The sequence below is a fragment of the Biomphalaria glabrata genome, chromosome 13, assembly GCF_947242115.1.
Source record: "Biomphalaria glabrata chromosome 13, xgBioGlab47.1, whole genome shotgun sequence".
NCBI lineage: Eukaryota > Metazoa > Mollusca > Gastropoda > Planorbidae > Biomphalaria > Biomphalaria glabrata.
The window spans coordinates 8493005-8516265 of NC_074723.1; the positions used below are offsets into that span (position 1 = coordinate 8493005).

At 37.6% G+C, this 23261-nt stretch overlaps 1 protein-coding gene across 2 annotated transcripts in view; it reads left to right on the plus strand.

Annotated features, from left to right (window-relative positions):
* LOC106056071 (uncharacterized) overlaps positions 1–23261 on the plus strand; it is a 65092-nt gene that overhangs the window by 33606 nt on the left and 8225 nt on the right. For both annotated transcript variants that reach the window (XM_013212647.2, XM_013212648.2), the window contains exons 3-12: positions 11493–11604; positions 12620–12763; positions 13355–13522; positions 14282–14354; positions 14623–14723; positions 15511–15667; positions 16446–16537; positions 16976–18654; positions 20230–20359; positions 20823–20980. In XM_013212647.2, coding sequence (XP_013068101.2) covers positions 11493–11604; positions 12620–12763; positions 13355–13522; positions 14282–14354; positions 14623–14723; positions 15511–15667; positions 16446–16537; positions 16976–18654; positions 20230–20359; positions 20823–20980 — 2814 coding nt within the window. The remainder of the gene's footprint in view (positions 1–11492; positions 11605–12619; positions 12764–13354; positions 13523–14281; positions 14355–14622; positions 14724–15510; positions 15668–16445; positions 16538–16975; positions 18655–20229; positions 20360–20822; positions 20981–23261) is intronic.

Consider the following 23261-nt stretch of genomic DNA (forward strand, 5'->3'; position numbering starts at 1 on the left):
ATTTTGTTTTTTAAAGGGAGGAATATTGCTAGCTGCAGACTTGGACACAAAAGATGGCGACTCACTTGGTTTAATACTACTCAAGAGATACATTTAGTTTTAAAGTTGATCTCATTAAGAAATTAATACACATACATAGGTTAGATGTACTAGGTACTAGTTGTTCGGAACTGTTAACCAAAATGACGGAGTATTAACAATGCCCAACCTACGGCCCATATCCTGTAGATCTAGAATTCTAGATGTATATATTTTGTGGAACACTGTGATGAAGCTGACATGTTTCCACTACACCCAATCCCACTCTGTCACAAATCTGTTGGAGCTTTCCCTCCCATCGAGTCGGAAGTTTCTTCTCGCCAGGCTTGAAGTGTCCAGTCAGACAATACACAACATCAGCGATCTATCTGCTGACAAGAACCATCCAAAACACGCGCGCACGCTCTGACAAGCGATTTCATCTTCATGACACTTTACGAACATCCGTTATCAATTTGATACGGCCTAATACCACTTAGAATCTAGTGGAAACGAACGCCTTGAAGCATGCATGGAAGTTTGGGGGAATGTTGGGGCTCATCTCTCATGCCAGACCAAACTTCCTTGTTGACTTTCACGTCTTCATTAGGTTAAATATGTTTATAGTACTCTAGACTTTATATCTAGCATGAAATCTCTTCTCGGTAATAGTCCTATAGCGTCAATATCGTCTTATAGTTTTTCTTAATATATATATATACATACATACATACATATATACATATATATATACACACATAAATATACTAATAAACAATATACATAGTTTGTTTTTTTTAATGTAAAAAATCCTTAGTATAGTATTAATCTTGTTTAGATGACAGCATTTATAATGCTACTGGCATATATTCAGATCATACAACGTGCTACTGTGGACTTTCCAGATGTTGTATTTATGAATAACAATAAGATACAAACAATTACAAGGGGGAAATTTATTTAAATTAAATTCTTTATATATGCATAGCACATCTTCATAGAATAGCAAGCTCAGTGCCCTGTGGTCTAATCTCTTTGGTGGAGCTGTGGGGAGAGGGGGGTATCTGGGAGAAGGCTTCCGTGCTGTCTTATGCACTCAGTAAACACTACTTAGCTCCCCCCCCCCCCTTGATATGTAGCCAAACAGCTTGTGCTACTCAACCACACACTTGCATGTATAAGATCAGATTCACTCGTCTCTTCTTAGTCTGCCTACTATTTCATTGAATGTGCAGCACAAACAATTTTTGTTTCATTTTTTTTTTTTTTTTTTTTTTTTGACTTTGTAAAAATTTAGTACCATACAAATCCATGCCCGAAATCAAATAGAGACCACCATCATCATTAGACAGCTGGAACTATTTTTTTAAAGAACTAAACTAAATCCATGTACACATCTTGCATGTAACTCAAATATATAACATACAACGCAATCATGCATCCAAAACATCTTGGCCATAATACATTCCTTATCATTCAACACAATGACTTGGCTCAAGGCTCGTATTGTCACCTCACTTGTCAAGTCCATTGATTTTCCCTATATGCTTTGTGAGACAACGTTGGCTCCGGGACAGCTGGTCTTAGAGTAGCAACTTTGGATGCTAATTAAATGTTAACCGCACAGCTCACTACGGCATGTTGCCATGGTGGGCCTAATTAATCTTTGATCTGTTTACCTCGTATTGGTTTGAAAATGTAACAGGGACCTGGGTTTAACAAACATTCTTCCTAGATTTTTAAAATCTCTCTGAAAGTCTCAAATATATCCCATTTACTTCTGGGCATGTGTCATTCAGATCTTATAGACCTGTCAGTTCTTTGGTCTAGCATTTTGGTCCAACACGATTGACCTATGCATTCGAGACCAGCGTTCTCATGGTCACGGACATTTAATTCACTCACTAATCTACCACGTTTCTATTTTAAAAACTAAAAGCGCCATTGAACAGTCCCATTTCACCATAGTTGGCAGCGTGCTAAAAAAATATAATATATATAATATAAATAATTATAATATAAATAAATATAAATATTTTTTGTCATTTGAAAGCAAGCCCCCCCCCCTTTTTTTTTATAGTTATGCCTATTTAGACAAACCATGAAAAAAAAGTAAAAAAAAAAACAGTTAAACAACGTATGTAGTATCTACTTATAACAGTAATTTGAGGGAATTTCAAAACATTTTTTTTGTTTGTAACATTTATATATAACATTTTGTTATTCGACGAAAAAAAAATTGAAACAAACAAAATGTGTATTATTTTTTGTGTTTTCTGGTGTCTAGTAACGGTTTATCAAAAGTGCACATATTTACACCCTTTTTGAAATCCGAATTTAATAGGCACTGGGCCTGTCGTTTCGTTTCTGGATGTGGGTCGCTTACATAAAACTCATTGCCATCAATTGTTTCAATGTAGCAGATCATGTCATGCTTTTAATGTACAGTTTGTATGAAGTAAGATAAGATTGTCGATAGTTCATTGTTCTGATATCCTCAGATAAGATAATTTTTATTGATCCAATCAAATGGAAATTCAGTTTGACAACAATTGACAACATCAGCGTAACTACTGTAACAATAACATTATAGATGCAAATACGAACAACATTCACACACGAAACACAAGCGCACTCACAACCAGCGCTTTATGAATTAGACTTCTATGAACTTCTCGATGATGACAGATGATTTTGTAACACTCTGACCGACAGTGGGATGATACGGATAGTTCTTTGCATTAAACATTGCTATGATGATAGGTCGCTTTACTTACTAAAAGCTACTGCGATTAAATTTTCTCCCTAATGTTTGTCGTGCTAAAACTATCGAGCCCTGCCATTTGGCCCTGAGACTGAAATCCGATTTGATTCATGACAGGGAAGGCCTACACCTCCCTTAGTGGCCTGGAAAGAAATTCAGCGTCGTGCCTCGTAGCTTCCCAACAGTTCGAGTGACACTGTAGACATAATAGCTTCGAGTGACACTGTAGACATAATAGCTTCGAGTGACACTGTAGACATAATAGCTTCGAGTGACACTGTAGACATAATAGCTTCGAGTGACACTGTAGACATAATAGCTTCGAGTGACACTGTAGACATAATAGCTTCGAGTGACACTGTAGACATAATAGCTTCGAGTGACACTGTAGACATAATAGCTTCGAGTGACACTGTAGACATAATAGCTTCGAGTGACACTGTAGACATAATAGCTTCGAGTGACACTGTAGACATAATAGCTTCGAGTGACACTGTAGACATAATAGCTTCGAGTGACACTGTAGACATAATAGCTTCGAGTGACACTGTAGACATAATAGCTTCGAGTGACACTGTAGACATAATAGCTCTCCGACCGGGAGAATTCTTCCTTGATATGATCCACTATCCTCTGACTCCCCGTAGTGGCGAAAACGGGAATCCAAGTTTGGCCGTAACTGGGCCAAATATTCATCTAGGAAGCATTGTCCCATTTTGTCCGCTGGTATTATCGATTGCTGTCGTCTCTTACTAGGTGGCGCATATGCTGTCAGACACCTTGGGGCTTAACCGATTTTTAACCTTTTCTATTTTACGCATTCTTGGATTATTTTATGCTTTTTGACCTGCGTTTCCTTCCATACACCGGACCCCTACCCAAATGAGTTTGTGTGATAACAAACTCTCTTTTATCTTGATCTGTTTGTTGGTAAAGCATCGAAGTTTTGTGTTGATATTGAGTTGTAGTAGCTATGGAACATGCTTTCAGACGTTTGAAAAGTATCTTAAATCAAGGTGTTTTGGCTGTAATAAGAATTATTTTTTTCCCAATAGTTGTAGCAGAGTTGAAACTTGCGCCAGTCTTCGTGTGAATCGTTGTTGTTTCGACAATTATTAGAACAGAGTTCTTATGTTTGTAAGGCGTATCAAACCCTACACAAACAAACAGAATGTATTGGCCCATGGTAGATCTGTCCGTTTAGTCAACAGACGTGTTCTACAGCACAAAAGGAATAATAATGCCAGTGTCTGTTTAAATGTAATGATCACATCAAACGAGGTTAAAAATGTAAACAATAATGACTCATTCGAAGTAGAGCATAAAAACGTCTTACGTAGTTAGTCATTCAATCATCGCTAACCTGCAGTATTATGTCTCATTATTGCTGGTTAGGTCGAGTTGTCAAGATGAGGAATTCAATGTCTTTTTTAAAAGCCCAGTTCCAGACTCGATGCATACGTCTAGATCAGCCAGTATTTTGCCGCCTGCTAGGCGATGTATTTTGGAACATGATTTGGAATCAGTGTGGCTTCCCTTGTCTTTTAAACGACACCATGACGTCATTGGCTAGAACTCGTACGTTTGTTTCGCACGTCCAGGTCACGTGCTGGGGAGGGGGAGGTGTTAAGTGAGGGGTAGGGCGAGCACGTTTTTGTTTCTTTAATTCTTCCCTCTCCTTTCTTTTCTCTCACTCCCTCCCTTGATTTCTCTTGTTAGGAATTCTGACCTTTGAACAAAATGTGTTGAGTTTGTGATTTACTGACAAACTAATCCTGTCTAAAAACACGAGGATTCTCCCCCCCCCCACCTTTACATATAGCACATTTCCTTATTGAACACACAGTAGCCCACCACCACCACCACCCCGCCACCTTTTTTTTTTTTTAGCTGATTGACTAAGTCAAGGATTTACATTCAATGAGATGAGCTCCACAAAGTGCTGCATTTTAGTCCAAACTTCCCGAGCTTTAAAAAAAAATATTTGAGGGGTTGCACTGGATTCAAAGATGTTTAATTGAGTGACCTGCTGGCTTCGGAATTGTGTACGAAACAGACGTTGTAGCTCTGTAGTGAAGAGAGAGAGAGAGTGTGTTGAGTAGAAAGGCCTGCCATTTAGTCTACAGAAAATGTTGATAGTGAAGGCCACACAAGAGTAATACCAATACCAACTTGACTGCGGTGCTAATACTACTAGTTTGAATGCGTTGTTATATGTGTCAAGTTGTCGTGGCAACTTTGTTGAGTTTTGGATATTTTGCTTGGAGTGGAGAAAGAAAATGTTCTATAAAACTATTCCAATAAGAAAAAAAAAGGGGGGGGGTGCGAGGTTGTGGTGTGCATAATGGAAAAGTAATAGAGGTCTTGGTGAGTTGAAATGTGAGAACCCTGACGTTGAGACTGTTTACCGGAAATGATTTCACACTGTTTACACCTCCTCTTGCTCACGCACCAACAAGGTTTGAAGACCGGGGGGGGGGGGGGGGGCGACAGACTCTAGGTCTTTAGTCAACAGCGTCGGTAATTTGGTCCATTTTAGCACGCGTGTAGAACGACCGGCGCTTACGTTACACAAGTACTTCTTTCAGCCCTCTGTCTTTCCTGTTCTCTCGATACCTTTCTTGTTTTCTTTCTCTTTATTTTTTTTTTGCTTCGTTCTCTCTCTTTCCTTGTCTCTCACTCAGTTACTCTCTCGTGTTCCGTATGTCTCTCTTCTTTCCTTGTCTCTCACTCAGCTACTCTCTCGTACTCCGCATGTCTCTCTCTTTCTCTCTCTCTCACTTTTTCTTTGCTCTGTCTCGTTCTCTCTTTCTGCCTATTTTTTTTTCCAGGACATGATTTAAACTAGATAAGGCCCGAAGCTATTTTATGATACTGTGCTCTTTTAAATTCCACATAGTATTCATCGGTGCCAACTTAAAATCACTATTATTCATAACAAACTCAATCGAAAACATTGGGGAAAAGGGGGGGGGGCTAGTAAGCCATAGCTTGTGCTTGACCTTTGCGATTGAGTTTGTCTTGGCTTGTGTAGCCTGTACGTAAATCCTGCACTGTTTCTATTATCAATTGTTATTGCTCGTTCCACGTCGATCTTATGTCTTGTTCTGTGTCTCTGTACCCAATGGATGTCCTCCTCCAGTCTCAGCTGCATGGGAACTGATTGGGGGCATCTTTCTTTTCTAGACATTTCTGTGTGACACCTATATAGAACTGACGGATTGGGGGCATCTTTCTTTTCTAGGCATTTCGGTGTGACACCTATGTAGAACTGACGGATTGGGGGCATCTTTCTTTTCTAGACATTTCTGTGTGACACCTATGTAGAACTGACGGATTGTGGGGCATCTTTCTTTTCTAGACATTTCTGTGTGACACCTATGTAGAACTGACGGATTGGGGGCATCTTTCTTTTCTAGACATTTCTGTGTGACACCTATGTAGAACTGACGGATTGGGGGCATCTTTCATTTCTAGACATTTCTGTGTGACACCTATGTAGATAGACACAAAGAGTATATGAACACAGCTTCAGAACTTTTGATTAATGCATATTAGATGTCACTGTCTGCGTGTGCTCTCTAGAACTAGAGTCAGTGTGTGGTGGAAACAAGTTTGATGTTGTTCCGTCAGGGTTTCCAGTTCCCTCCCGTTAGCCATCCCCCCTCACTCAAAGGGTATGCTATAAATATGTGTAGAGGTTTTGACTGTACAAACCGACATTTATAACTAGGTCAAGGTAATCCATCCAAGATGAGCTACTTACCAGCATTCCTTTGCCCCTGTGTCCTAATCAATGACACTCACAGCTGTTGACTTTTTGTTATTTTGTTTTTTTTACGCGTATTTGTTTTGTCTGCCATTCCGACGTACAAACCTTGAGATCTACATCGACACCAGTTCGGGGGGGGGGGGGGGGGGGTTCAAGTAGAACGTTCTCTTCAGCTACTGCTAGAACATCCAGAGGGTCATACCTGCTGAGGTCACGGAAACATCGAGGGGTCATACCTGCTGATGTCACGCCGCTCCAGTCCGGTCAACAGTGCAATATCAACATTTGAGCGGAGTCTCCACTCTACTCAGAACCTTGCATTGCACTGGGGGGTAGGCGGGGTGGGGCGCGGCGCAACGGGCCCTATGTTACATCATGCGTATGATAAAGCCAATACTTGGTGTGGTTATACACCCTATACTTGTGTTTTGTCTCTAGCGTGTGCAACACCACCCCCCTCGGGTATTTACAGGAGGTTCTTGTTGAAATCAAATGTTGACTGATCAGGCTGACATTTCTTCTAGCCCTGGTTTAGTCAGTAAGACGGTTACTTGCTTATACGGTTTGCTAGTACTACAGACCTAATACAGTCTGCTCTTATATAGACCTAATACAGTCTGCTCTTATACAGACCTAATACAGTCTGCTCTTATATAGACCTAATACAGTCTGCTCTTATATAGACATAATACAGTCTGCTCTTATATAGACCTAATACAGTCTGCTCTTATATAGACCTAATACAGTCTGCTCTTATACAGACCTAATACAGTCTGCTCTTATATAGACCTAATACAGTCTGCTCTTATATAGACCTAATACATTCTGCTCTTATATAGACCTAATACATTCTGCTCTTATATAGACCTAATACAGTCTGCTCTTATACAGACCTAATACAGTCTGCTCTTATATAGACCTAATACAGTCTGCTCTAAATAGACAGCCTAGTATCAAATCAGTCCCAGAGTCGATGTTATAAGAGAGAACGAGGGAGGGGGGAGGTGTAAAATGTTTTTTTTTTAAACATTTTAAAAATAGTTCCAGCAGTTTAAAAAAAAAATAGGGAAAAAAATAGTTATGAAAAAGAAAAAATTCCAAAGTCTGCGATTCTGTTTACATGACGGCCTCCCCTTCCCTCCCGACAACTCCATCCCTGGCCATGTGAATGAGCACAATTTGAAACTCCTGGGAAGCTCTGATAGTTTCCAAGTCTTTTTATAGCCATGAAAGCTGTGCAGTGTTTTTGTATAGAGCTAGGATCTAAATCTTAGTCCCAACACAGGAATGTCCTTCATGCAAGTCTCTTAACATCTGGGCAACGCATCATGGCCTATGCCTTGTTAACGTTGATTCTTTGAATGTTGTAGATGAGTCCTAATGTACATGCAATGTTAATACCCAAATAGATCATCAGCACAATGAAAACTTCCACTGTCTTGTTGAAAAAAAAAAAAACTATTTGTAAGTAGTGTCAAATGTAACTCAAGTTAACCAGTATTTTTGTCATACTCATTTTTTAAAAAAGGAAACTAAACACGTTAAAGTGGGATCGCTTACATTTCGAACAATTTTCTTTTTTAAAGATTATTTTTTATGTATGTGTAAACTAGATCTAAAGTATTTGATCAGTGATGTCCTATCACACTTTAGCATTCGTTTCTGAATTCAAGTCTTCTGTTTGATTGTCCACTCTATCAGTAATGTAGCCTAACTAGACCATGGGTTATGGTAGGCCTGAACACTGACCTGCCACGTCACAACCTGTGGACAGTGAAATAGCTCGTTGCCACCTCACAGGTCTGTACGACGTGGCAACAAGCTATCCACTTCCCAAAGGTTGCGACGTTACAAGTCTGTGTCCAGGCCTTCTATGACCATTCGGTAAGCTACAGCTTCTCTGTCTCTGTCTCTTTTCCTTTCCTTTCTTGTGTATGGGTCTGAAATTGTTTTTTTTTTTTTTCAATGTTAAAACTTTTTGTTTTTGAATGTCTCAGAATATGCAGCAATAGATCTAAATGGCAAGTTCAGTTTCTGTCCGTCCATTTCGTTTACCTTTAAGACTTCTGACTCAATGAACGGAGATTTCCTTTTTTTTTTCTATTTTCACTGTCTAAATAGTGAAGAAACGGCAGGTGTATGTCACACAATTAGCAACCCCCCTTACTCACACACACACACACAAACATACCCATAAACACACATGCATGCGCGTGCGTGCACACTTCCTTCTTTCCAGTTAGAGTTTTCTTCTGGCATGGTACCAACTGGAGATGACCTGTTTCCCTCAGGTTAGTGGAGAGGAAACAATTGGTTGGATACGTTGGGATACATGAGAAACAGACTTGGGGCTCGATTGTCCACTCTGTGCTGGGGGGTCAAGATAAGATTGTTTGCCTGCATTCTAAACTAGTCGAAACCAAATGTGTTGGATTTTTTGTTGTTGTTTCAAAATTGTTTTAGCGCTTGCCCTGAAGTAGTTGGGTTAGCTGGTTAGCAAAGTTTCTGGAGGAGTTGAACATGAATCTAAACACGTTAAACGATACAAGAACCAGGCCTCAGGTAATTGGAGGCCCTAGATGAAGTGAAATTGGTGGCCCCAAATGAAATAGAAAAAAAAAAAAATAAGCAGCGAAAAAAAAATTACGCAATTTGTTTAAAGTTAATGTAAAGTTCCGCTGAGATCTATGGGGCAGATGATGTAAAGGTCATCTGTTTCTGTGGCCCACGGTTAACGAGAGTGTCATGTGGCCAGCATAACGACCAGCCGCCTTTACTTTTCCCCGTCATGTATGCTCATAGAGACTTTTTTTCCTGGGTACATACCTGGGTCCTTATGGTAGCATGCGTTTCCTATGCGACATGTTCCATTTGTCTAACCTGTTGGTGTAATCCAAAGGAATGCTCGGACTTTACCTTTACACCAATTTAATTACTGGAGCTGGCTTCAAAAAAAAAGAATGTTTGGTAATGCACGTGCTAATGAAGCTTTAATCCTGATTATTCATCAAAATTTGGAATTAATTGTAAATGTTCTAGTCTTACTAGACTGACGCCCGCCTTCTGCCCCGAGCTTCCGGTTTCTGAGACTTTTGTTATCTGTTTTCAGCTGTTTGTAAGAGTAGTTTCCCCGGGAAGCTACACTTGCAGATTAAGTAATATTTCTTAGACACCCTTGGCTAAAATTACCTTGCATTTATTGCAATACGATCTCGAAAAGTATTAATATTTTGCTCAGCTGGAAAAATAAAAGACATTTATATTGTCTCTTGAGGTGTGCTTTAAGCAGACTTTATCTTCTAATCGGTTTTTAATAAAGTACTGTATAATCTAGTCCATACAAATGTGGTTGAACTGTGTGTGTAATACACTTGAAACAGAGGCAAATGTTTGGCTATGTACTGATATAGAACTGGAAATATTTGCCCTACATTTGTGGAGCTAGATGTGTCGTCTTGACAATTTACATTTGTTAGATCTATGTACACATCTATATCAACGTTGCAGGTGTCAGATTGTGTGTGTACAAGATAGCAAGCCATGCTGAACATTAGTGAAGAAGAAATGGACCGTGTCCTCTGTGCCACTCTGTCCATGGAGTGACTCAGAGAGAGAAGGCGGGGATTAGATCTAGTCGGTGTCCTTTTTTTGACTCGGAGCAATATCTTGTCTCCTGTTCTGCTTGGGTGATAGCGTGTGTAGGTCTAACGAAGAGCCAGCAATAGTGTACGGCATTAGGCTTACATAGCGCTTTGAGGCAGGGGTTGAGATGGGTTCTTGTGGGGTATTCTGTCGCTCCTTTGGTCAAGGTCTCGGTTTGCAATCTTTTGCTGAAACTTGAAAACGATTACGATTGAAGTCCAAATCTGAAAGTTTTACCCGCGTTTAAATTTTGTTAATTTTGTTCAAAGCCAACAAATAGGCTGCTTTTCTCCCATTTCGACTAGAATGTCGCACTTTTGATTCACTCTTCCACTGTAATACCCACTAAATGTTTTAGTGCTCAAAGGTTTCTGAATCGTTTCCTCATTCTATGGATTTGAATTGGTTCCCTGCTAGTTCAAGCTTAACATTCAACTGGTAGAAATGATGGCATAATAAAACTGATTTGATCTTGGTGCCGTTCTCACTTGGTCTTTCAGAAGAATTCATACTTTCTCTTGCTAGCTGGCTACTACTACTACTAGTTTTCTCATTTAACACTGTTGGAGGGATGGGTCACTCTAGAATTCGGTGATGTCTTTTTTTTGTGTGTGTACAACCTGACACCATTCACTGTGATTCTGAACCGAAGGTCTGTGGTTCCAATCCCAGTGAAGAAGGCGATTTGAATTGCACGTGATTTTAAGGTGGCCCTGAGTCCACCCTACTCTAAAAATTAGTTGGGGAAAAGTAAAGGCAGTAGTTCGGTGTGCTAGCCATATGACACTCTTGTTAACCGTGAGCCACAGAAAAACATCATCTGCCCTATAGATCTAGACCGCAAGCTCTAAAATGGCGGTTTTCTTTTTTAAAAAGTTATTTCATTACCTGGCATTGTGTCCTGTTGACTTTACAAAAGTTTGGATCTTTTTGTTCTAAAAGTTCAAATTGTTTATGTCAACCAGAGCTCTTTAATATTCAACTATTGTCAAAGCAATAGGAATTAGCTCTTCTGAAAGTTCTTGTTAAATTGAGTCTGTCCATGACAGTGAAATCTGCATTTACTAGTCAAGTTTTTTCAGGGCGGCACAATGACCAATTTAATCTTGATCTGAGACATTCTGAAAGAAACTTTTACTTGACTGATGCTTTACTAATCATGTAGTTGACAGTTTTATCTTTTAGAAATTATTTTTGACAGTTTTTATTAAATAAATGATGTATTGAATATCCTGATTACATTTTCTTGAATGCTCCTGTACTCTTGATAACTGTTAATATTATTTGTTTTCTCAGCACCTTTGTCCTTCAGCAACAGGTCGACGATGTCCCCAAGGACTTATAGAACATGACAATGTGCCTCGGGTTGGAGAATTCTCTTGTTGTCAGCCTACACGATGTGGAGTTGGTAAGTTCTGACGTATTAACTTTTGTTTAGTTTGGTGACAATGGATAAATGATACTAACAGATTATGTTGAATTGGGGGGGGGGGGAGTTCAGTTATTATTACAAATGGGATATTGCTCTTCTTAAATCTATGAATCCTTGTATGATTGGTGAGTATTTGTTCATATTTTGTGATGATATCACTGACTTGTATGATTGGTGAGAATTTCTTCTTTGATGTCATGAGTTCAACCAGCTGTAATTGGTGACTAACATCAATGAAGAGAGGATAGCAATGCTCAGTCTTTCTGTTTTCACGCATTTCTCTAGTAAACTGTTTGCTGCAGAAATAGGCAAGTTCTCTTTATATGTAAACATGTATTCAGAAACATTTCATTAGAGTCATTCAGATCTTATCTCATCATCATCTCCCTCTGTGGTCCTGTCTGGGGCAATAGGCCACCAACCAGCTTCCTCCAGGTACCTCGGTTCTGGGCCAGTCTCATCAACTGTCCCCAAGTCTTGCCCATCTGCTTGGCATTTGCTTCCAAATCTAGGCGCCATGCATTTCTGAAGTTCCAGGAGAGGGTTTGCCTTGTGATGTTGTATGCAGGCTTGCTAAAGGTCTGGCCTATCCATTGTCAGCTTCTCTGAAGGATATCTTCTTCAATTGGCTTCTGCTTAGTTCTTTGCCACAGTTCCTCATTTGAGATGTCTTGCCAGTGGATCATAAGAATCTTCCTGAGGCAGCTATTGATGAACACCTGGATATTTTTTAATGGTGAAAACAGTGATTCTCCAGGTCCCTGCTCCATAAAATAGTATTTGCTTAACAATGATGTTGAAGAAACTGATCTTGGCAGTAGTAATTATTTCAGTGGATCCCCAGGTGTTTTTCAGCTGGTGGAAGGCTGCTTGAGCTTTAGCAGTGTGAGTTCTGACATTGCAGCTGTTTTTCCATGGATGTCTAGGATACTGCCAAGATAGGTGAAGCTTTCCACCACAGGGCAATAATATTTTGTCTTTATGTCCACAGGGAAAGAAGTGGTCAAGTGCACTGTGAATGGTACTCAAGACCAATGTCAGAGCTGTAGTGGTCGATACAATCAGTCTTTGCGGACATCGTCATACACCCTAGAAAGATGCAGTCAATGGCCTTTGGATGAAAACTGCAGACATAGTAAGTAAACAACACAATAACTTGTAGCAAAGGATTTTACATTTGATTTATATAACAAAATTATAACGAAAGCAAAACACTGTTACAATATTAGGTTTTCTTTTAGTGCTCTTGAATAAGACCTTGTTTCTTAGTGTCTCTATTGTGTTTGTGCTGTCAGTCTCTCAGTCTGTTTATCTTGTGATGTTCAGATCACACAAGTGCTTTTGAAAATCAGATTTTAACCATCAGCTGCATCATGCTCAATATAGAGCAAAAGATATTTTTTAAACTAATATATATTTGGAGCTCGAATCTATTTTTAAACGATATGAATAGAGCAGTTGATCTACAAAAGATCTTTCACAATTGAAAATCTCATTTCATTATTGTTTTAGTTGCACACAAAATCATTGCAATGACTTCTTAAGGTTTATCAAAACTGTGTACATTTGTTTTAAGAAAAAAATTGAACACTGCGTGATAAATTATTGTTCATATTGCTCTCTTATTGCTCACTTTATTGTCACTGTGTTCAAGTTATGTGTGATGTGACTATCTTATTTATTTTTTTTGTTTACTTTGAGGAAAAAACTTGTCCTCTATTTTCAGATCAAGGACATGATAAGGTGACCTTTGAGGTGAAACGCTGCATGTGTGACATTGAACTTGGCTACAAGTATGACAGGCCTGACCTAGTCTACGAAGGCCTACCCACAACTGCCTTTTGCCAACCCATGAAAGCTAAGTGTGACCCTGGATATGAACCCAATGTTGATGGTAATTAGATCGAAATATTTTTAACAAGCAAAATTTAAAATTGTAAATTGAATCATTTAAATTAAAGTTAATTTTTTTTTAATGTTATGCTTTATGAGAATATTATATGGCCATTATGTCCAGATGCTTTTACTTTTCTTGTTTGACTCCAATATGTATAGAGACAATCTGATTAACTCAACCAACAGGTGCACACCGATTCTTTAGCCTATTTTACAAATTTTTTAAAGGTTTTTTTTAGCCTATTTTATGATTTAACTCAAAACCTTGGTTCCGGAATCTTTAATAGGGTAATTTCATTTTCAAATAATTTGAAGAGTACAGACTTTATGATAGCAGTAAAACTTAATAGAATTGAAACATTCAAACTCTATAATAGCAGTAGAACATTCAAACTTTAGAATAGTGTTGAGAATAATATTAGTTAATAAATATAAGTGTATTTAAATAAGCCACAATAATAATGTCTGTCATTGTTGTTTTTTGTGTGTGCTTGCTGCTCTCTGACCAAGTCACCGATGGCATTGCTCTTCTTGAATTACTCTTCAGATCAGACAGAATAATTATTTTACTCCCTTAGTAATTGAATTAGGAAATGAAGTGTTGTAACTATTGAATGAATGAATGTACTTTGTTTAAGACAAATTCAGTTCAAGAAAATAAAGCATATTGTTGTCATTAATATAATCAATATTATGATTATTGTCACCAAAAAAGGTTTATGTTTACAGTAAAGTCAATGATAATGTTTTGTTCCAGGGACATGCCAGCCTTGCAACAAATATTATTTTAAAACAACTAAAAGTTTCCACCTCTGTGAACCAAAAACAAAGTAAGTATTTGTTTCAAATCTAGAGCTAACTCATTAATGCATATTAAAACCTCACCGCATACAAATAACTTTTGTAGCATATAGTGCATTACTTCTCGTCCTTTGTGGCATCAAGATAAACCTTGCTTGATTAATGTTGTCTCATACTGTTAAGCCTTTCTTGCATACACTTAAACTTTTTTCTTGTGCAATTTAGTCTAGAGATATTTTTTGTTTGTAATTGATTGGAAGTGTCTTTTTTAATGAGAAGAATTGTATATCCATCCAGTTGTTCCATGCTAGGCCTTAATGTGGTCGTTTCTCATGATGAAACAAAAGACGATGAATGCAGCAAACCTGACCCAGTTACAATACCTCCTGCGATTCCAGGTAATTCAAAAAGACTGGGTTTAGTAAAAAAAAAAATAGCTTTAAAAAAACAAAGACATACAAACATTAGGAAGTTCATTGTTTTTAAAGATATGAATACCAAGTGCGTGATTATATTTTACACTTTGACATTAATGAACATAATAGTGTATCAGCATTTTCTAGAAGATTATTTGGCTTATCTTAAAACAGTATCATAGCAGTAGATCTATTTTCATAAGAATATTTTAAATATTAGGCAACCCTAGTTTTTTGGGAAGATCAATAATATTATCAGTAAATACTAATCTGCCAGCAAATGTACATATTTAACTAGTCAAATTAATAATACTACGTCACCCTCTGTAAGCCTGAAGAGGACAGCATTTCAGGTAGCAACACTTGTGGCCAATATTTTGTGTCAATCTAATGCAGATCTGAAGTTCTTAGATTATTAAGTCAAAAACTTTAAATGAGCTTTATTTTATTCCTTTTTTTTTTCCAAAGAAGATTTAAAAAAAAGAAATGTCAAGTTATAAATAGCTAACATTTGTAGGCTACATTGAAAACTGTTATGGACTTGGTAAAAAAAATATTGTTACAAACAGTCAAATCTTTCTTGAACATTTTTGTGATGATTGGTAATAGTGTTAGGAGCTCAGAATAATGCATAGTTCTAAGCGTAGATTTTTCTTAATTATGGGCCAAGATGAAGTTGCGTTTGCACATGTCCAGCTGCCTTACCACACACTGAGCCCAAAATGTGAATGTGATCCTTTCATTGAGATTAACATTGTTACGTTTTCAGAGCAGTCCAGCAGCCCTAGCACCACCCACAAGCCTCCCACCCCTCAGCTTGAGACCAGCACGCCTGTGCTGACAACCTCTACCAGCCATGATACTGCCTATGCTCCTTCCCAAGCTTCAGAGAGTGCAGGCAGTGAGAACATTGTAGGACCAATCATGTAAGTGTTGTGACCTTCACTTTGTCCTTAGGCCCTCATTAGTCAGTAATGTAGTTATAGCAAAATTGTATTTAGAAAAAAAATTACTTTACATTTTATAAACTCTAGAAACATAATTAAAATTTGTTTAGGAAAAAAAAGTGGAAAATTATGCTTGTGTAGGCTCATCTAAATAGTTAGATCAAATATTTAATCAGACATCTCACGTCCATCACTTATCCCTTTGTCTGTTGGGCCAGCACACAAGATCTGTTGACAGTCTTTCTCCTTTCCCCATCCATTCTTTTATGTTGTCTACACATTGCTTTCTCAGTCTGCCTCTTCTTCTTTCTCCTAGTACCTTTCCCTGAAGGAAGGTCTTTGCAAGCCATGAGGAACTTGTAATATAACTATAGAATTTTATTTTGCAGGATTTAGCAGGTCATCGTCTGAATCTGTATAATGTAAATCAATGTCATCCTTCTCTATGTCAGTATATTATATATATATGTATATATGGTTTTAACTCACTAAATGCAAAACCATCAAACCATTATCACTAGCCACCATCCTTTCCCAATTAAATTCCCTTTTCGTCTAAGCATTTACTTTGACTATTAATTATATTATTATATATTTTGACAAAAATAGAGCCAAGTGGATTCTCACATCATTTCTTTCCTGAAATCTGAAAGTCTTCAGTTTTGCAGCTAGTTGATCTGTCACTCATCGGGCAAGTCCCCATACACATCAAAGTTTGTTTTGTAGCTGATTTATCTTTCTTTTCTTTTGTTTTCAGAGGCTCTGTGGTTTTTGTTCTAGTGGTTCTCATAATTATATTTGCTGTGTTCTTATGTAAAAGGCGCAGAAGACGAGTATTCTGCTGTGGTGGTATGTTCATTTTTGTTTTTGTTTTTAATGTTTTGTTTTTTTTAATTTAATAAAAATAGTTGAGTTATCCCTTAACTCTTTCTCTCCTAACTGACGATACCAGCGTTGATTCCACCAGAATGTGGTAAATAATTACGCAGAGAAAGAGTTAAAAAGCTAGATGATTTTCTGGTAGTTTTGGCTTCTCACAAATTGCAAGATTAAACTTGGGATTTGAGCAGTGAAAAAATATTCAACTTAATCTTAAAAACAGAAATGACTGCTGCAGTATTAAAAATATTTTGATGTCCCAAAAAGCTAGCATAAAAGTGGATTGGTATGTCTGGGTAGTGGGACAATCTGTAAGGTTAAAAAACTAATGCAGTACCATATTTGTGTAAGTTGTTTTTACATCTTAGTTTCAAATTTATAAAAAAAAGTTTATTTTCTTCTGACTAGAATGTGCAGAGAAGTGTGCAGAACCAGGAATGGACCTTCACTCTATGCCTCACAGAGATCCTTGCAACAAAATTGGTAATGGGAGCATACCTCACCACCTATACGGTGGTGATAAAACAAACAACAATCACCCCATCTTCCTGCCCAGTCTGCAGAGTCAGCCTCACATGGAGACATATGTTACTCAGATGCCAGATCAGTATTCCAATTACACTCCTGCTGCGGTTGCTCCAGAACCAAAGAAGGGCATACTCAGAAATGTGGTGGCAGTCCAGAGGAGCAATCACCCTCCTGAAAGTTTTGACAGCATCGGTCAGGAGAAGGCTCATCTCCCAATGGAAGCCAATTCTGATGTGGGCGAGAATGACCCTCTGTTGGTGACACATTCTCATGGTGCAGGGGCATATCAGAATCCCATGTCTTCTCCGTACAACATTTCTCCTCCTGTGCATCACCCCTTCAATAGCCCAGTGTATAGCTATGCCAAGAAACCTGGCCTTCACCACCATCAGCTTATTCAGAATGGTCATACAACTCCAGCCACCAATGTCCCAACTCCTGCTTTCACCAGAAGCACTTCAGTTATTGCTAGCCCAGAGGGAGAAGTGGATGAGGACTCTATAGATGCAAGGGTGCCCAGGTTCAGCCAGCTGCTTCCTGATGGTGATCAGTCAGTGACCGGTGCACCTAGCCCTCCAAATCCTATCCAAATTGAGCGTGATCAAAATAGGAATGGCTCGGCTGGCCCTGTTACCACTCAGCTGCGAGCCCCTTTTCAGAGAGTCAACCAGCCAATCACCACTACAAATGTAGCTACACAACAACTCCAGAAGCGAGCTAATCCAAAGCCAGGACTCCCTGCTGTTCCTGTTACAAATGCTCATGAAAACGTACCAGATCATCGTATCATGAACCTAAAAGAACAGCAGCTGGCTGAATCTTTACACTCAGAGGAAAGCTCCTCTATTAGCTTATTAAATGAGGCAGAATTGCCTGGTGTCAGAACACTGAGGCAGCCTTCAGAGACACAACAAACTCAAGTCAAAACAGAAACCCCTGCATTGGAACATGAAACTTATAATATTAACCCCAAAACTGACCCTTTGTTTCCTAAAACTGTGCTGCCTGACTATGCCCCCTCCCCCAATGTAAATGTTTCCAGTGTTGAAAGACATCCATATACATGTGATAATGGTATTAATACTGTGGATAAGAGACTTGTCAATGAGAGTAATTCTTCAGACAGAAGGTATGTGCCCACAGGAGGAGGAGGCAACAGTACCTGGTTTCCCCCAGCGGGAGCTGACCAACACAAATCCTGCATTAAAACTACAGAGGATGCCAGAAAACAGCGCTACAACAGGACTGTTTCTTTCGAGGAAGACGAGAATGCTCAAACAAACTTGAAGCATCGTGGCAACCCTACATCCCCTGACATTCAGCAGAGACAGCATCACACAAATGTTGTCTCTGATGTCGATGGCTCCAATGACCCAGGAGTTAGGCATCCGCTTCGGGCCCTTTCTGACCCAGAGTACAAAGGCTCTGATGTGGACGATGAGGAAACTGAAAGAAAGTGTGTTTCTTTGGAGTACACTAATTCTTCTGCTGGATCTAGTAAAACTTCAGTCAATAGTGAACAGGGAGGTCCAGACAGTAATAGTGGCAGTCCATCTAGGGTAAGTTAGGTTGGAGATGTTTTATAGATGTTTTAAAGGTTTCTTCATGTTATTTAATACTCATGGCTTTTTTTTTCCCCACATTTTTTTTGTTTCAAAAATGTATTTAGTTTGTTCTTTTCATTTGCCATTTAGTTCTACATAATTACCACACCCTAACCCAAGATATATATATACATTTTTTGATTGGCTTATTTTACATTGTAGTTATAGTCTTTACAGCTTAAACACTTCAGTCATTGCTAGATAAGAGTGTCGGTGATGTCCAATAGCATCTGACAATTTAAAGACCTAGCCTTGTAAACTATTTTCTGATTGAAAGAAATCTATAATAGCCACACTTTTGCAAAAGCAATTTGGTCTGAGATATTCAGAAATATTTGTTTGTTTTGTTGTTTTTCTGATTTCCTTCAGAGTTGAAGATACTCTGCTCCTAGGCAAACCTTATGCAGGACTACGGCAGATGGCAGCAGGGAGGATATGAACCCAGGACCATTAGAATGACTGAATGACAGTCCAGCGGGCACACCATATGACCCCGCAGCCATAAAGGATTGACTTGATGAAAATAATTTGTCATAAAAAAATATAAAAACAATGAATTAACTAACTCCATACATTCATCTGTAAACTTCTGTAGAAGATAGCATTTATTTCAAGTCTGGTCATTTCATACTAGTAGTTCAAGCATTTATTTCAAGTCTGGTCACTTCATACTAGTAGTTCAAGTATTTCAATCCGTGTGTGAGCTAAAGCCAGAGATTGAAGCTTTTTTTTTTACTGCAATGTTTTCTGCACTGAAACTCTGCGAGAAAAGTGCAAATATTCAATCAAATCTTGTTGCTAATAGCTTTATTTTTACTCTACAGAATTTTCCATGTGCTAATTTTAGTTAATTATAACATTTCAAAATGAAAAAGCTTTCATGTTATGTATATATATACATATGTACCTTTTAAGTGTAAAATACTTAGTATAATCATTTATATTTAGCTGACTTGAGTAACAAAATGAACCCAGTGTTGTTTTGCCAACCTCTACACCCCTTAAATTTGTCTTTGATATGTGTCATTTAAAAAAAAAAAGGTTTAATTCCCTAAAGTGACGCAGGTTTCGACTCTTGTACTATTGTGGCCTTAGAGTTCTGCTGTTTGAGTTGAATAGTTAGTTGTATGAATCATGTTGAGTTCTTGTATTTTGTTTGTTCTATCATTGTGCTTTGTTAGGGATTTATAGTAGTTGAATGACTCATTACCAACCATCGGCAGACAATGGTGTGTCTGTGCTCGATGTGACAAAATAAGTAGGTCACAGTTAGGACTGTGTGGCCACATGAAATACTGCACTCCTCCTTAATGATAAGACAAGCCTTGGTATTATGACCAATTTGTATATATCTACTTTATATATATATAAGATATAAAATATTTTTTGTTCTCCCCTTTTTCTTTCTGAAGAAAAAAATAGTTGCTGTATGATCCTTGTATAGTCGTCATTTGTTCTGTTCTGATACATCTTTGTAACTGCTTAACATGAAGGTTTTATTTTTTTATAATGCTTTATTTTAAACTTTAGGCTGCTCTCTATCGGAGGAGTCAAAGTGATAATACACATAGCAGTACAGAGTCAACTCACAAGCCACCTCCAAGGTCAATGTCTGAAGAGAAGCCACAGAAAGCTGATCGACCAATAGCTAAAGTGAAGCGTAAGTTTTGGAATGTTTTCATTCACTGAGCATAGTATTGAACATGTTTTTGTTTTGGTCTGTTCTCTCTCTATTACTTGAGCTAATTTATACCTTAGGTTAGATTTGGATGAAATGTCACCCATGAACTTCTTTTTGTTTTCTTATTAAATCAAATTTTCATTTTTAAAGTAATTGAAAGTAAGTATTGTGCAAACCCAGTTGCGACCTGCATATTTTGCCATATCTAATGTTGACAAAGCCTTTGTCCGCCAGGGGTCTATTTAAAAATATAAGAATAAATATTTAGTAATATCAGTATTATCAAAATATTTTTAATAGTAATATAAAATTTTTAAAAAGTATGATCTAATCAAATACAAATATACAAATGATAAGATCCTAAACTCACTGCATCTATTAGCTGGTGGGGTTACTGATTCTCTTTTTGTTATAGTTTTTATTTTCTTTCACTCTCTGATAGCCATGCCTGCCAGTGATAGTACCATTAATCAACTGGTGACTGATGAGACTGAGGGCTCAGATTTACAGGGCCAGATTCCTGCTACAGCACTTGATGCCAACAGCAGCACTAGTCCCTCCAACATCTTGAGTTACAGCAGTGAGGACACAGAGAGTCAGGTAGGTTGGATGGTATTTCCTGGCTGCTCTTTTGTGAGGAAGTTTGAGGGTAATTCCTGGCTGCTCTTTTGTGAGGAAGTTTGACAGTAATTCCTGGCTGCTCTTTTGTGAGGAAGTTTGAGGGTAATTCCTGGCTGCTCTTTTGTGAGGAAGTTTGAGGGTAATTCCTGGCTGCTCTTTTGTGAGGAAGTTTGAGGGTAATTCCTGGCTGCTCTTTTGTGAGGAAGTTTGAGGGTAATTCCTGGCTGCTCTTTTGTGAGGAAGTTTGAGGGTAATTCCTGGCTGCTCTTTTGTGAGGAAGTTTGACGGTAATTCCTGGCTGCTCTATTAATGGATCCAGAATAACAATATCCTCATTAATCATTTGAATTCAAAACCTTTTGAGTCGATTTGTGGAGTCAATTTAGTGGTGTGTTTCTTAAAGCACTTGATTTGTTGATTTCTCTTTTTTTAAAAAAAAAAGCTCATTTAAATCTTCAACTTAATTATTTCTGTGAATATTTTCAAGGTGTACAAACAAATCTAGTCAAATTATTTGATAAGCTTTATACATCTAATGGCTGTTAAAAAACATATTTAAGTTGCCTAGCCCTGTGAGAAACAGTTTATATAACTTAGGTTTCTTAACTTATTCTCCCCTAATAAATGATCCCATTGTTGATTTCACCCCATTCTTACAGCCTAATCGATGATATTATGGTCGCTGCTTAAAAAGTCAGTTGTTTTGTTTTCTTTCCTCCAAAAATGTTTTTAATTGCTTAAAATTTAATCTTAAGTAGTTTCTCTGTGAAAAAATGCAAATTTCTAAAATTTTCAATGTGTTTTACCAAAAACATTATTTTTTAAAGACTGGTGCCTAAAAAGCTCTATTTTTCTATATTAATTTTTCATATGACAATGACATGGGATTGTGACCAGAAGACAATTTATTTAAATGCTTAACCTTCTTAAGACGATGCGGCCGATATATCGGCCCAAGGCTATTTGGCGAAAAAGACAAGCCGGCCGATATATCGGCCGCGATGTTTCCAACCAAAGGATTGGCTTGCTAGTGTTTGTATCAGCCAATCAGATTAGTTCTTACTATTTTTACACATTAGTAGACTGTAATGGCGGCTTCCTTCGCTGTTTTAACGCGATAATTTTTTTAAATTGATTTTTTGAAGTTAGCTAGTGGGAGGTGAAAATTTTAACATGTCAGCCGTTGATATTGATGAAAGCTAACTCACTGACTCTGATTTTATTTTAAATATGCTAGAATTAATAAAAATAAGAGCAGAATTGAGGAAAACTTTAGATCTAAGTTTACACTAATACTAGATCTAAATCTAGTAAGTATTTACGATATCTATTCTTGGTAACATGGTTTAGTAGTAAGGGTGGGTAGCTGGATAGAGAAGACCCATTTGAGAACCAAGAGATTAGCACCCAATAGACCGTTTTATGCTATTTTTTTACTATCAATTTAGTTCAAACATTTGTCAGGGAGACTAATAAATATGATGCCAACTTTCTGAACAACAAACAGCTAAAAAAAACGATCCCTGGGTCATAAATGAGTTTAAAATGAGTGACTGTTACTGTGACAATTATGAAGGTGTTTGTTTCTATGGTACCTGGAGGGGGAGGGGGAAGAAAAGTAGTAAAATAATGTGATAGAAGTGTCTGAACTAAAACTTCTTAAAAAAACTCTTATCTTTATAATTCTGTTCTGTTTTGAAAAAACTTTTTTGGAATTGTATGCGCATAAATTATGCAAATTAGCTTGGCTTATTTTAATAAATGTTAATATTTCAGATAAATTCCATAAGATTAAATTAGTTCATTCATTTCTTCACAATAATATATATAGTTTTGTGTATATAAAGTAATTAGTTTATTTGTTAGGAATTTTTTTGTAAGTGAAGTGTTAAGGCTGGAAATAGGGCTCCGTCTTTTTGGCACAAGACATGCTAAAATGCTTCCTCTTAAGAGGGTTAATATATGTCGTATATTAAGTGAAAATGTGAATAACTATCTTAGAAGATTTTTAGTTCAATTTGGATCATAAAATATTGCCTAGATCTAGTCCAAACCTAGTTCAAAAGAGACTTGTCTAAAGTTGATAAGTTCTTATTTTTAAATTCCATTATCCGAAATAAAATTTTAATTTTGATTTTATAAACAGCAATTTGTTTTAACTAAAAAGGGCATGCATTCCCTTTTAATTCTATAGCAAATATAACATTTTCTGATAATAAACAAACAAAAATTATTAAAGTTTAATCATAACAGTGAAATA